Raw genomic sequence first — 16,018 nt, 5'->3', positions numbered from 1 at the left:
TTTCCAAATTCTGGGATATGATATAGACAAGTAAAGGGATATTTCAAAGTAGCCAAGTGTAGGTTTATATACTCTAGGGTGGGATTGTCATGGGACATCAAAGCCAGGATAAGAAATTTAAATTTAATTCAGCTGCCATGAGTGGCATATTATAAACCCTTGTCCTGTTAGCTCCCTAGAGATCCTTTTCTAATGTACATATTCCAGAAATAATACACGCATACATTTCCATATGGTAGTAATGTTGTTTTTTTTTTTTCTTTTGAGTATGCATTCCTTACTAAATATTTAGTTCTCAAAGTTATTTTTCAGTTACGCAGAACCAAATATTTGGTTCTCAAAATTATTTAAGTTACTGAGTGTATGTACTGAGCTTCAAATATATAAGCCCTTGTATATTCATAACCTTGGCTGCCATTCAAACTGAGTCAGCAATGAGATATTCAGGAGTTCCAGAGAAATAGGACAGAACACAAAATGGAAGCATAATGAAATGTCTGTGTGTTTATTGCGCTTAATTTTTTAGTGGAAAGTGTAAGTTGCAACCTTGTTTAGTCAGGAAGTCCTGCACGATGGGAACTCCTTGTTCAACAAAACCAAACCTGAGGTCATTCTGAGTGTCTTCAGGTAGTGTGATCCAGTGAATGGACTAAAATTGTATCTATCCCATAAAACTCCAGATTGGGAGCCTGCTTTTTCCTTGGGCTCCACAGCTCTGGACTGAGCGTCTGCACACTTGCCTCTGTGCAGGTGGGTGCTGTGTGCCCATTACTTGAGAGGTCATGAAGATAGCTTTTCCTAGGGGTCATCAGGGGAGGCATCTGGAGGGGTGGGATTTCTCCCAGACTGTGATGCCACCCCATGGAGCAGTAAGAAACCGCTTGTGCCCAGAGGATAGACCCACCGAGACAGACGGTTGGGGACAGATGGGAACATGAACTGCGACCCTAACGAGAGGTGGCTCTGGAATTTGCTAGCGGTGAGCTACTGTGGAGTAAAGAGAAGACGTGCTAAACCCGAGCCTTCGTGAGGGCGGCCGGCGTTGGTGTGCACTTGGTCGTGCGCTGGCACAGCTGGGACAGGAAGACAAAGCGCTTTTGTGGGAGTTTGAAAGAGGCGCCAGCGCCTGTCCTGTGCAGCTCAAGGATTTGTGGTGCTGGCAAGGAGAAGCTGCAGAAATTGCCTCTGCGAGGTTTACTAGAAACGGAGGTCTCTTCCCCGAGGCAGAGTGCACGAGGTGAAGACTAGGGGGCCGGCTGGGTTTCAGCTCCCGCTGCCGCTTGGCTGGGTGCCTTTGGGTAGGCACAGACTGCAGCGTCCTTCACGGTGGCCCCATCAGAAATTCCAGGCCTTGAGTCCAAAAGCGAGGAAGGACATTGATGCCTACTTCAGTTTCACCCAGATTTCTGTAGGCTGCACACTTTCTTCTTGTCCCACGGAGAACTCGTCTGCTCCACTGAGTGGCCTTTGACTCCTCCAGCCCGGTCCTTTGTCCATGCTTTTCCCCGATGCCACGTTGACTCCTTCCCCTGTCACTCTCCCATGCTTGATACACAACCTTCTCCTGGGATCCAGTAGTCTGAAAAGGAGGCTGGCTACAGGCAGGTGCCACACGATGCCTTTAGCGTGGACACACTGGGTCCTTGACAGGTTTTGCATATATAATACGTGTTACTTATCTTTACTCATGAGTAGGGGATGGGAACATCCTTATTATCAACAGCGTCATGCCCCAGTATAGAAATACTTAGTGTGTGTAGGAACTTTTTAAGATGTATCTTATATTACAAGTAATATGTTACTTTCACTTAATTGCTAATTTTAAAAAAACTGATTTTCTTTAGCAGTCATTTTCATGTTAATATCAGCCTCATTAAAAATTCCGTATGAATGGCCTGAAGCACTGAGAAGAGTGCAGTGGATTATGATTAGCACACCCTCATGTAAGGAAGCAGATGGTCTCTGTTATATTCCCATGGGAGGCTTCCATATGTGCTGCCCATTTACATCCAGGTGCACAGTGTGACTTCTACAACTGTTCAGGCACAGGTCAAGACTCGGGGCTACCGCTCCTTTCCTAGTCCCAGGATAAGCTTCATCTTTGTGAGGCAGCCTTCCCTGCCTGCTGCCTTCATCTCTGAACTCAGGGGGCAATTGTTAGGAGCATTAGGTTTGGGGACTGTTTTAGATTGCTGCATTGTAATCTATAGAGAGCACGTAGCAGATTGGGTAGGCCCAACTTCAAGTAACTTCTCATACATCATTGATATTATCAGAAGCGTGGCCTTCATTGTTTGTTTCTAAATGTGTTTCCTAAGAAATGACATTGAGTTGCAGCCTGATCTAGAATAAGATACCGTCCTGGGTTCAGAAAGTAGAACCCCCTCCTCCGGTCTAGTTCTCAGCAAGTGACATCCAGAGGGTGACCGGAATGCTTTGTCAGGTTCTGGGGATGATGCAGAGGTAGAGCTGCAGAAATGTATTTTAAGTTTCCATGCCTTGTTTATCACTAAAGAAAAGGGAAGAGCCTCGTTTTGTGTTTTTTCAAAAACTTTTCCTTGTTCATAAAAATACTATTTGAGAAAAGATTCCTAAGAAAAATTAAGTAATTTATTTAACTTGATACTCTTTTTACCAAAGATTTCTGATAACTAACTAAAAGAAATGAACATTGCATTAATTTTTAGCATACAGTTTTTTTTTTGTTTATAACAGTCATTTTTGTGGGGGGTATGTTTTAGGGCATCATTCAGAAGATAGTGGACAGTCACAAAGTAAAGCACGTGGCCTGCTATGGATTTCGCCTCAGTCACCTGCGGTCAGAGGAGGTTCACTGGCTCCATTTGGATATGGGTGTCTCCAATGTGAGGGAGAAGTATGAACTTGCACACCCACCAGAGGAGTGGAAGTAAGATTACATACCTACTTTGGTGTGACTCACACTTGATTTGTTTTGCATATTAAATCACACACAAGAGGATGAATGTCTTTGCTTAATTTTCATACTGATTGTAATTACGACTCCTGTATTAAATAAAATTGGCTGGGAATGATTAACCAGTGATCTCTTCTAGACTTCTGTTCAGTCTGTCTTTGTGGCACCACCGACTTTGGACTGCCTGAGCTTCTGATGGGTTCTGTGGTGATGGCCTTTGGCTAGTCACACTTCTCTTGTCAGGACTACTTTGTTTCAGCCTCGGCTCGAAGAGCTCAATTCCTCATTCTTTTCCTTTCTGTCCTGTTAGCATCCTTTTGTGCAGCAGGACTTCATGAGCCCTGAGGAGACCACACCTAATTATCTCATTAATGGGCAGCGTGGCTTGCTCCGTGGTGCCTGGTAACCTCCCGCTCGCCTGAAAAGAGTGGTGTATATTTGACGTTCACGTACTACAGTTAAATTAGGTAGTGACTCATACTGACCTTAGTGAAACTGACATGATTGAAGGTGAATTAAAGGAATTCTCTACGATTGTCCTTTCTCTGGTTCCTCCCCAAAAAATAATTTTTTCCACTGTTAAGCAAAGCAGCATGTGAACAGGAAACCGTATGTGTAAAACACTAGACTGTGAGAGAAGGAGGGCCCCGTGCACAGGCACTCTCGTTTTTGTAGACACAGCCACAGAGACAAAGGTGGTTGTGGATTGGGGACGGTGCTCAGTGTTGGTCACTTTCAGTCCAGCAACGTAAATTGATTAGAAGACACATTTGAAAAGAGAAACAAACATGCGAAGGTTAATAAATCTCTAGTCGAATACAATCTTGTCCTAGTTACAGTTTACCAGAGAAATATACTTGTATTTTCAGGTTCAAACAGCTGGAACTGACCGAGCTGACAGGATATTCCATGATAATATAGTTGGGTTGGGTTACATCAAGGGCTAGCAGATTTGACCTCCAGCTATTTAGCCAATCAGATAAGTGTTTAAAAGCTACGAATACCTAAAAGTTAGTTAAGAATACCTGCAGCTATTTTTATTCAACATAATTCTATTACCTTCTTAATTTATATGGACGTGTCAGAGGCACACTTCATTATGCTGGTATCCCTAGTGCTCAGTAAAATGTTTGTTGAATATAGACCTCTGAATATACACACTCTGTTTCTGTTCTTTTAAGCCAATTTATTTTGTTTAATTTCAAGTGAAGTTGAGTGGGCACTTCTCTATTTCATGGAGCCTGAACCTTCAAAAGCAAGGCAGGCATAGACTGGGCGAGGTAGACCTTTGCTGAATGCAGTGCTGAACCTGACGCTGACGGAGGTGTGAAGATGACGCCGTTTCTGTATCGTCACCACGGAGTGGCTGGAGCCAGGCGCCAGGCCAGCTGTGTGCTCTCTAGAATCTGTACAGTTGCAGCTTGTAAAATGTATATGTCACAGAGCTCCCCCCAATCTTATGAGGTAAAGACAGAGGAAACAGGCAACAGACTTGACTTAAGTTCCAATTACAGAGAGAGCTCGGGACACAGCTTTGACTTGAATGTAGCTGACTTCATAGTGCAGGCTTTTAAAAGGGCTACTGTAGTCTTAGCTCCGAGAGGTAGCCTGCCTGGCGGGTAAGATCAGTGAAGGTGTGTGGACAATAGGCTGGAGGCACAGGTGGTCCCTGTGGGTGTTTCTGGGAGGGTCAGGCTTCATACTGCCTGTCTGTGCACGCCAAAGGAGGTGGAGCTTAAGGTGTCAGTAAGGAACAGGAGACTATTCTAAAGGAACCAAGTAGATTTGAAAAAGGACCAAACACAAGTTCTAGAAACCACTGGATGGATAAAACAGCAAATTAGGTATAGCTGAAGAATTAGTAAACAGAACTGTGGATCTGAGAAAATTTTCCCAAAAGACAGCATACAGAGATCAACATGTGGAAGGTATGAAAGCACATTATGTAACATGAAGAATGAGAAGGTCAACCCGTTTCTGGAAGGGGCTCTCAAAGAGAATAGAAAGAATGAGGAAAAGGAAATATTCCAAAGAGATAATGGCTGAGAATTTTCTAGAAATGGCGAATACCATTAAGTCCTCAGGTGTAGGACTAACATAAGATCCCAAACAGGGTTAATGAAATAAATCTACACTTTGGTGGATTATAGTCAAATAGTGTACAAAAGAAAAAGAGATGATGCTAAAAGCAACCAGGGAAAAATTCACAATTCTCCACAGTTCTCTCCAAGTGGTGAGAAAAAGTACCTGGCAACCTGTATTTATTCGTCAGATTTAGTTACCATTCAAGAGCAGGGTGCCAGAGGTACTTTCCTCAGAGAGTTTACCACCCAAGGAACCTCCTACAAATATACTTCAGGAAAAAGGAAAGTGATTTCTGAAAGAGGGTTTCATATGCAAAATAGGGTAGATAAAAATAAGCATTAGCTCTAAAAACAAATAACAAGAAGAACTGATTTTTTATATTAAAGAAGTAGAACCCAAATAGTGGATGCATGTCAGAAGAGAGGTGATCAGAATTAAAGCTCTGTCAGCCATGTTTTAAAATTATGTATAAAAAAAAAAAATTGTATATTAGAACAGCCATGAAACATTAAGAAGTAGATTTTATAACCTAAACAGGTGGGTGGGTGAGTAGGGGTTAGGGAAACACAGCAAGGAGAGAAGGAAGGGACTGGAAAGCAGGACAAAGAGGAGTCACAGACTAGACTTTGGAAGTAAACTCAAGCAGACTAACAGTAACTGGTCAGAGATTGTTAGTGTGTGATTAAAAAATAGAAGCCAGCTATCTGCTCTTTATGACGGGTATCTCAAACAGTGATGTTGAAGACATTTTTATGTGACTTACAGGAAGAAACATTTTACCTTAAGACTCAGTACACATGCACATATATGTGTCTCAGAACTGTTTCCATATAGGTCAGAAATGTACTTCACAAAACTATACCCAGCCTCACCAGTACACTGAAGTCAAAGGTTTTCATCCAGAGGCATTCTATTCTGTTTAACTTCATTTAGATAGATGGATGGTGGGCGGGTGGATGGACGGATGGATGGATAGATAGATACAGAGAGAAAGGGATGGGTGGATAGATGGATAGAAAGATGGATGGGTGGATAGAGATGATGGATGGAAGGAAGGAAGGAAAGATGGATAGATGGCAGGTGGATGGATGGATAGATGGATAGAAGGATGGATGGTAGGTGGATGGATGGATGGAGAGATGGATGGTGGGTGGATGGATGGTTGGATAGATGGATAGAAGGATGGATGGATAGAGAGAGAGATGGGTGAATGGATAAATGGATAGGGATAGATGGATGGATGGGTGGATAGATAGAAAGAAGAATTTTCCTACCTACTAACCAGGGGGACGAGGGGATTGGTATTACTTTATTAATATCCTATTTAAAAAGTTTCAAAACAGAAAAGCATTCTGAGGGATATGGAGGGCAACCACATAGTAATAACAGGCTCGTTTCACAAGAATTTATGAAGAGTAGAAATAGATGGAACTATTAAACTCCTAAGTTCCTAAAGACATTTCTCAAAATATATAAAGCAAAAATAATAATAAATGAATAAAACTTACCTCTCCTAATAATTAAAAAGAAAACAAACAATAGTAAGTAAGCAATTTTTAAATTATGTTTTTCACTATTCCTTTTAATGTGGAAATACGGAGTCCTGCACATGACAGTGTGTTAATTAGTTTGAAAACACTTTCCTAAATAGTTCATGGTTCAAAGTAAAACTCACAGTTTGCTTAGGGTCTGGCTGTGCTGCCCTGTTCCGCACCTCTCATGGGCTCTTCCCGTTCGTCCTCCAGTGCACCTTCCTGCAGGAGCTGACGCTGTCAGTCATTTCTTACCGGATGACGTTCTGCGCTTCGCTTCCTGCCTGCCCAATCCTATTTTATTGACCATTCACTGTCTTCCCCTGCTTAGCATTTAAATTTGGGGGCTGCTCCAGTGACCTTTTTTGCTCTTTCTTCTCTCTGTAGACCTGCCTTTGGCATTGAAATCACACTTGCATTGGCTAGATACAGGAAACCAATAAACCAGTTACTGCCTAACCCAGACAAAAGTCCTAAAAGCTGGTGGCTTGGGGGAGCAGTAATAGAAGGAGGGAGAAGCCGTTGTACAAGGATTTTTTAAGACAGAGCTCATAGAATTTTCTGAAGAGTCTTTAAAAATACACACATCCAATGAAATATATAAATCATTTCTGCAGAAGCTTCCAGTACCTCCTCATCATACCTTCAGCCAACTCCAGAGTCCTGATCATCTCTCAGCCCCGTCTCCTCTCGCTCTCGCTCCCCTTCCTGTGCCCCAGTGGCTTGTGCTCTGACATTTCTGTGCTCCCTTTTCGGAGCTGCTGGGTCAGGATCTTCTCTGCTGCCAGCTTTCTTGCCCGGTGAATGAGACAGACTTTTATCTTGGAGAACTTTCCACCTGCTCCACCCTAGCCACATGGCTCTCTTACTGGTTCTTGAACAAGCCAAGCATATTGCTCCTTGGGGTCTTTGTACCTGGTGGGACTTTGGTGAAGGTGCTCCTCTGCCATTTCCAGCATGGCTTGGACCTCCCATCAGGTAGGGCAAGTGCTCTGCTGTCCCCTTTTCTCTGTGGTCTCCTCCCACCGTTCTGTCTGTAGGGCCCACTGCCAACCCACCGGATGACTTTCCTCCCTCAGGGACTTGGTCTTACTCCCTGATCTGTTCCTGGTTTCTCGTTAGTTGTGCCCGGTAGGCACCCAGTAAAAACTTTTTAAGTAAAAATTGAATTAGTGGTAGTGGAAGTGTAGAATAATCCAAGAGGCAACACAGTATGATGGAATGGTAACGTGTATTCATTCCACTAGTGTGTGTCCCATAGCAGTGTGTTCACACTAACCCACGTTGCTTACTGTGTGGCGGGCGTCGTGCGAAGCACTTGGCTTACTTTATCAAAATTAATTCTTATTATGATAGTCTTATCAAGTGGGTGGATATTCACCTTTTGCCATTTTACTTGTAAGAACCCTGTGGTTCCGAGAGGCTTACCAGCTTCCTGGAGAGCCTAGTTTCCATGGGTGGAGGGTGGAGAGTGGAGTCCATGTACTCAGCTGTTTCTTCTCTACTCCGGTGTAACACACATACATACAAGAAACGGAACGATAGGTCATGTTTTCCTCTCGCTAGCAGGTGTCTTCTCAGTTCAGGGGTGGCTCTGTGAGGGCAGCCACACGCCTGGCTTTAGTTCTGAGAAGTCAGATCTTACCCAAATGGAAGTGCCAGGACTCACCAGAGTAATTGGACGTGAATTTCCATTCTCGGGAGGTTTTTGAACGTAGATCTTTTTTGGTGTGTGCTCTCTGCTGTAGGATCTGTTGATACCGTCCAGTAATCCTGAGATAGACGCTTGCTCACCGGAGTCCTTAGCTCTTCAAACACCTCTGTAAGCTGGCTTGCAGCACAGGGTGGTGGTAACTGTGGCGGGCAGCGTGACCTTCAGAGGCCTCATGACTCGCCAGTGGGGAAACAAAGGGCTGGTTTGATACATGGCTGTCCTTGTGCAAAGAATGACAACAAAGTTAGATCCTACCTCAAGTAATATACAGAAACCCACTTGAGATGGATCAGGTGAGAACAAAGTTTAATGGAAAATAGAGTTGAATGTGTCTCTGGTCCTGGAGTAGGAAGACTTAATACCCCCAAAATGTTCACTATAAAAGGAAAGAACAGATTTGACTTTATTATGAACTTCTGCGTATAAAAAGGTGTATTTTTTTAAAAGTGCAGAAGCAAGTTGCAGCTGAGAGGAGATATTCGCAACATATGTAATGAACAAAAGATGGTGTCAAGAGTTCTTCTGATGGATATGAAAATTGCAGACAATTCACTAAATGGGCCAGAGACACGACGGTATTGTCATAAAAGAGAGAACAAGTCTGGCCGGTAATCATAGGCAGCCGCTGTTGGCTTCATTAGCCCACTGGGGAGATGGGAATCGGGACCACGAGATCCGTCTGCCGCTCTCCACGTGGCCAAAGTAGAGGGAGGTGGTGACTCCAACAAGCTCTTGCCGGCCCTGCTGGTGCGAAGGTCAACGGGTAAGTCCATCTGCTGAGCAGCTGGAAAACCGAGGCGTTACACACACTCTAGGTCCTGCGGTTCCACTTCAGATTCTGTCCTTGAGAGACTCTGAGGTTTCTGTTTGGGGCTAGAGATGCAAGGTTGTCATGCAAGGGAAAATGAACCAACGGTAGGCACGGGGATGGCAGTATGGATGAATCGCAGCCACGTGACCTCATGGCAAAATGAGTCTCCCAGGACAGTATTGTGAGTACTCTCAGTACCACTGAACTGTACACTTTATAAAAAGGCTATTTTTTTTTGTTACGTGAATTTTACCTCAAAAAAAAAAGTAAGTCCCAGAAGATGGCGTTTAGCATGATAAGCTTTTATAAAGTGAAGAAAAAAAAGAACCTAGAAGAATATTGTTGGGAACACATCAGTTGAGTAAGACAGTATGGCTCATAGAAGTAAAGGACCAGAGGGAAACCCTCCAGAGCCTCTCCGGGAGGAGAGCACTCGGACGGATTTGGAAATGATGCTTTAAAATGAGGATGGGCTCTCAGTTTGCTGGTCTGTTAATTAAGCATTTACTGGAGGCTTCTGCACCCGACATGAGCAGCAGGAAGATCGTTCAGTTTCTGTCAGTTTCCGGTGGGTCTGCGGCTGCAGACGGACTCTGGCCGGGCTGGTTGGAGAGCGGTTCTGGAGGGTGTTACGGAACAGTCGGTCTGTGAATTTCTTTTTATTCTCCATATGTATCAAAAGTTGCCAGAATAGTACACAGAAGTCCTGAGCTCCCTTCACCTAGCTTCCCTAAAACGCTGAAACTTTCATAAACATAGTACAGTAATTGAAACCAGGAACTTAACATTGATACAGTACTATTAACTCATTTACAGATGTTACTCAAATATCTGCAGTTGTCCCACTTAACATCCCTTTCCTGGTCCAGGATACCACGTGACTGTTTACTGTCTCCTTAAGTCTTCCCTAATCTGGGACAGTTCCTCAGTCTATGTCCTTCATGACCTTGACACTTCTGAAGAATCCTGGCTGGGTATTTGTAACGTGTCCTTCAATTTGGGTTGGTCTGGGTTTTTTTCATGGTTATATTGAGGTTATGTGTTGTTGGCAAGAATACTACAGCCAGGCTGTTGAACCCGTCACAGCGCATCTTATCAGGAAGTCTGTAATGATGAGGTGACTCTTTCATACAGGTGTTTTTAACTTGGATCATTTGGTTTAAGGTGGTGGCCAGCTTTCTCCACTGTAGAGTTAACTGTTTTCTCCTTTGTAATTAAGAAATACCTGCTGGGGGGATATATATTGAGACTATGCAGATAGCCTGTTTCTCATTGTATTCTCACCCATTAGTCTCATTACCATTGATGATTCTTTCTTACAGCTGTTACTGCTAATAATTTTTGCCTAATGATGAATTTCTGTTTCCATCCTTCTTTTGAGGATTTTTAAATGGAAGTCTGTTGTGAGAAAGAGCTGTCCATACCACATTATTTGCAAGGCCCATCAAGAAACGACATCTGTGTTGTTTCTGGAAGTTGTACTTTGTTTAGCTACATGCAGACTGGCCAGCTGACCCTTCTGTGTAGCAAGGTTAACAGATTTTTTGTCCAAACACTTCCTACTCCTCCCCGCCATTAGTTGGTTAGCTCATGGGTATCTTGGTGCTCATTGTGGATGGTGAGACTGAGGAGGTTAGTGTCAGTGGCCTTAATAGGAAGTTATTACTCAGAAGAAGCAAAAGGATTATTTATTTGGGGCATGTTATATTTAGCTGCTGTTCGGAAATCCATGGAATGGCATATAGCAGAATAGTGGGAATGTGTTTCAGGATGTCAGGCTCTTGGAATAGTAACATAGTAACAGAAGGGTGAGGAGAGCACTAAGTTTCAGGGACAGAGATGAGAGGGGCATGGGAGTGTCAGCACTCGTGGGCCGTGGGCTGTGGGGGTTGGGTGCCGTGGTTTAAGGACTGAGCCGGCGTGTTGGAATGCGGTTAGACCAGGCAACCTTGGGCAGTTCAGCCGGGCTGTGGGGGGCAGATAGGCTAGACTGCGGATTGAAGCGGGGGCCAGAATCCTCCTCACGGTCTGAAGAGCTTGCCTACCTGCACAGGAGTCAGATCAGTTCTGTCCTCTGGTTTCGAGCCGCAGGGCCCTCTCTCGGTTTCGTTTTGCTCCGCAGCATCAGTGCATGTAATTGCTGCGGGGGGGCGGGGGGGGGGGCGTCTGTCTCGTGACACCTGTGGGACCTTGAGCCACTTACCCAGTAATGCCCTGAAACATTTTACCCTCAGTGAAAACAGGGTCATCACTTCTCAGCCGGGGCCTCCTGCTGCTTCCCCTGGTCCCTGTTGTGCTACACACTATCGCCTGCCTGCTCTGAGGAATGTACCTCCTGCGACGACCCTGCTGTGCTCACAGTGCTCTGAGCCCCATCATCATGACAGGCAGGGGCCTCCGTGATCTGCCACCTCCCGATCCTACCTCGCCCTGCAGCCTTCCCGTGGGCTCGAGCGGCCTTTGCCTTCCCGTGCATTCTCTAGCCTCAGGGCCGTCACCCATTCTCTTCCATCAGATCGGAACTCTTGTCCCTGCACATGACTGAATGACTCCTTTCCTCCCCTCAGATCTTCATTCAGCTGTCACTGGATCAGAGTGTCCTCTGCCGGCTACCCTGTGCAGAATATAGTTCATCCCCTGTGACTCCCCTTACCTTGCTAATTTGTCTTTGTCGCATTTACTGCCGCCTCATAGATATTTGTGTACTTGCTGTCTGACTTTCACCACAAATTGTATATAAACTTTTCGAGGGTCGGCACTTTGCCTGTTTTATTCCCTGGTGTCTTCCCACCCCCTGGGGTTGTACCTGGCTGGTCTGGGTGCTGGAATCAGTATTTGTGGAGTAACTGCTCATGTCATAAGCAAGCCATGAAGCCCACGATCACTGTGTGCCACGGAGTGTGCTCGGTGTTCTGCGCTCACTAGCTCATTTATTTCTCCCGACAACCTTGTGAAGACACCAAGGCGCAGAGCGGTGATGGCAGACCGTGGATGGGCCACAGAGCCACAGGCCCAGCCCAGGCGGCCCCGGTCCAGCGCCCACGTTCTTCCTGCTTCGGTCAGGGCTGTTGCTGACCACAAGGAGGCTGAGGGTCACGTCCTTAGCACCATCAGTCAGGCCCAGAGTAGCCATGAAGTGTCCGTTGAGGCATCGTCAGCATCGTCAGGCTGCTGGCTGGTCACAGCAGGGCCCAGTGTTTGATCCAGGGTCTGTTTCCTTATCGTTAAATGCGATAACATTCCTAGCAAAAGCCTCCTGTGTCCTGTTTGATCCCGAACGTGCAGCCTCGGGACCGATTGCTGCTTCTTGCAGAGCACCGTCTTCCTAATCTGTTCACTGTGACTCACTCCACGTCTGTTCTCTGACGGTTATGTGGCTTAGGAGAAACAGTGCATGTAAAGTGCCTGGTAAGTCCTCAGTTCAAAATAAATGAACTCTAATGTGCTTCCACAAATGACCGCCCCACATAGAATACCTGCAGGGAATTGTTGACCTCGTTCTGAGGAGAAGCAGAAGGGAACCTAATCATTTGGCGGTTGTGTGTTTTAATGATGATGGACACTTAAAAATCTTAGCAGAACTTGTGTATGTGTACCTTGCATTTTTTTTTCCACCCTTAAGTGAACCAAAAGAATTGTATTTACTACTTTGTTTGCATGTTTTCCTTATGAGACTATTGCATTTTTTTTAAACATCAGTAAATAAAACCTTAGAAAAAATAGATCTTCCTGTAACCTTTGGGTAGGCAAACATTTTATAAACAAAACACTACAAGAATTTCCTAAAAAGGAAAAGAATAAATAGGGCTGCATAAAAATTATGAACTTTCTTCCTCAAAAGATAACATTAAAATAAAAAGATTTTTAAAATAATTTTTACAAGAAACCATCCAGAAAGTGAAAGACAAGCCTTGGAGTGGTAGAGGATAGGAGTGTCACAATGGCCTCACACCCTGAACATGTAAGGCAGGCAGGCCTACAGGTCAGCTGGGGGTTAGGGAGGGGGGACCCACAACCCTTCAGAAAAAAACAGATGTTTCACAAGAGGAGATTTCCAAAATGGCCAGTCATCAGATGAGGCTGCTCCCAGCCCACTCTACACTTATCGTGGTAAATATCAGTGAGTGCAATGAAAGAGAAATGCTGGGCAGAGGGGGGGGTGGAGAGGATCCAGAACACCCCATGCTGGTATGGCTTCTTCAGCTCCCTGACGGGTGGCATCTGTAAACGCAGGTGTGTGTGTGTTATACTCCCAGTCCAAGCCCATGTGCCCAACAGGAGTGCGTACACACGTTCACCAAAGGACATGCATGAGAGAGAGAGAGAGAGAGAGAGATGGGGAGAGCATTCTGATGAAATTTGTTTCGACCACTCTTGAAGCGTGGCTTCCTGAACAATTAAATTATTTTATTCTTAGAGGAAGAAATAAAGAGTGTTTACAGCAGTATCCTCATAATAGCCAAAAAAAGCAGGAATAACTCAAATGACCCTTAGTAGTGATGTGGTATTTCACGCAATACAGCACTTTCCAGCTATGAGCGACTGTCAGCTGCTAGATTGGGTGAGTCTCACAAGAATGCCAGTGAATGAACAAAGGCCAGACACGAAAGAGTACGTTCTGTGTGATTCCATGCGCATCAGGTCAGCTGTTGGGGGAAGTGTGGGGAGGTGCTTCCCCTGCCCCGTGGTGGACAGTGACTGCTAGGACCGGGTGCCTTCTGGGCTTCTTCCCTGCTCTGTGTCCTTGCAGGATCATTGAGCTCTAGACATTGAGGTGCAGTCTTTGTGCTGAAAAGTTTGAAAATTAATGCTTAAAAATTGATTGTCTTTTAGCTTATTTTTAAAATAACATTTCAGAGTAATTGGTTATGGTATACTCACAGTAATGCTGTTAATTGTAGATTATGAATTGAGAAAATTACTTATTTCTAATTGTTCTATTTTGTGAATTATTTTTTAGATATGAATTGAGAATTCGTTATTTGCCAAAAGGATTTCTAAACCAGTTTACTGAAGACAAGCCAACTCTGAATTTCTTCTATCAACAGGTATAGGAGAGTGCTTTAATATACTTTTCTCTTTGTGTCTTTGGATCCTACTTGGTTTTATTTTAGAATTAGATAAAACCTAACATTTGGGAGAATGTATATTTGTCACAGTATGGCAGTGAGAGACTTTTACCCAGTGAGTTTTGAATTTTTGACACTGAATTTTTGTATGCTTGCGCAAATCCTAAAAGATACTTCTTCAGTGTGGAGACAGTAAATCCTAAGTGACACAAGCATTGGTTTGTCTTTAATTCAAGTATAATTATCATGCTTGAATATCAACAGATTGGTCAGGTGTAGAATTTATTGTCAGAGACAACTATATTCATAAAATCTCAAGAGCAGTTTGCACAATAAAGGCAGAATTGACTTTTTTGCACTGAGTTACTTGCTTTTTACCCCTTCAAATATTAGTTAAGCAATAAGCACATGTGGCGTAAATGAACCAACACAAATTGGCCAAGTATACGTTGCTTGTTAGTTTTCACAAAGAACAAGTCCGAAGAATAGCTGACATTCACACACATGTTCTGCAGTCAAGTGCACTTGGTCATTCTTTGTTTTAATAAAAATATTTATTAAATGTCTGCTGTGGGTCAAGAATGCAGAGAAAATAAACGAGATAGTCTGCCCCCTAAATTCCTCATTTGGGTGAGGATCTCCTGTGAACAGGTACTTTGTGCTCAGTCCTCTGTTGTTGAGAAGCACAGAGGATGTGGCCGTGCACAGGGGGGTCTGCTAACTCCGTGGAGGTGCGGAACCCAGGTGGCTCTCCTGGAAAGTGTCACGTGAGGAGTCTCCAGCTTTGTAGATGAAGAAGAGATGTACTTTAGGAAACATGGTGCGTTTAAACCTGAGCTAAAAAGTTCTGAGAAGAAACAGGAGAGGAGATAGAGCCCACATCATGAAAAGGGAAGGTTGTAGGTTTTCTCCTGCAGAGTAAAGAGTAAGGAGAACTATTTAAGGAATGTAGTTAGTGAAATGTCTTGATGAGAATTTTTGTCGTTGTGAAATAAGACCACACTGATGTGATGGCAGCATCTGTCATGGACTAGATGGGTCTTCAGAAGGCTGCAAGCAAGTTAGGAGGCCCTCCAGCCACGTAGGCAAGAAATGGGGGAGATAAAGGTCTAATTAAAGCACATTTAGTGGGTGGATTTGATAGGGCTGTGAGACTTATCCAAATGGACATGAAAATAAAGAGGTGGATTGCATCAGTCCAGGTGCCTAGTGTTGGGAAGGAGAAGAGGTAGGCTAACTTCAGGAGGAAGGCGGTAAGAAGGTAGGTCGTTTTATTTCCCGATGTGACAAAACTGGATATTCCTGCCTATAAGATCCAAGCTGTGAGAGCAGGAAGCCAAGGATGCTGTTTCCAGATATTGGGTCTGTTTTCTTGTGCCATCGGAAATGTGAAGTGTGAGGTATGGGGCCAGACAGGAACTTGGGAGGTTTACCTCGATACAGAGTTGCATGGGAGGGGGAGTTTACGTTTGGCAAAATGGAAAGAGAAAAGTCATGTTTAGATCCCAGTTGAGATTGCTGGGGGCCCACTCATACTGCAGAGATGATTTCCAGTTTACAAACTGCTCCTCGTATGTGTTTTCCCAGCTCCTCCGTAGCCGTCTGATGAGCCTTGTGTTTGAGTGAAGGAGGTGACAAGAGAATTTAGTTAACTTATACGTTTGCCTTGGGTTTCTCTCTCTCATAAATAATCTTTATCACTTTTGGCATAATTTCTTTGAAAAAAATCCACCCCCCGAGGAATTCTATGACTATTTAGTGACACAGATTTCTGGAATTCACAATACAGGGTTCATTAGCTCGCAGTCCCTCCCTTTCATAACTCGTAGGCTGACCTCGCAGTCAGCCGCGTTCTTGTTCCTTCTACGCTGC

General features: G+C 44.2%; 1 protein-coding gene across 6 annotated transcripts in view; it reads left to right on the top strand.

Moving 5' to 3' along the window:
* The window catches only part of PTK2 (protein tyrosine kinase 2), a 260,594-nt gene that overhangs the window by 95,153 nt on the left and 149,423 nt on the right, over positions 1 to 16,018 (top strand). For 5 of the 6 annotated variants that reach the window (XM_035012006.1, XM_035012003.1, XM_035012005.1 and 2 more), the window contains 2 exons: positions 2,742 to 2,908; positions 14,038 to 14,125. In XM_035012006.1, the coding sequence (XP_034867897.1) occupies positions 2,742 to 2,908; positions 14,038 to 14,125 (255 nt within the window). The remainder of the gene's footprint in view (positions 1 to 2,741; positions 2,909 to 14,037; positions 14,126 to 16,018) is intronic. The other variant, XM_035012007.1, reaches the window with a different exon arrangement.

Source organism: Mirounga leonina, unplaced genomic scaffold (assembly GCF_011800145.1).
Source record: "Mirounga leonina isolate KUSES-001 unplaced genomic scaffold, KU_Mleo_1.0 Mir_165, whole genome shotgun sequence".
Classification (NCBI taxonomy): domain Eukaryota; kingdom Metazoa; phylum Chordata; class Mammalia; order Carnivora; family Phocidae; genus Mirounga; species Mirounga leonina.
The sequence above is the reverse complement of the archived record's forward strand: the minus strand, read 5'-3'. Positions and strand labels throughout refer to the sequence as shown.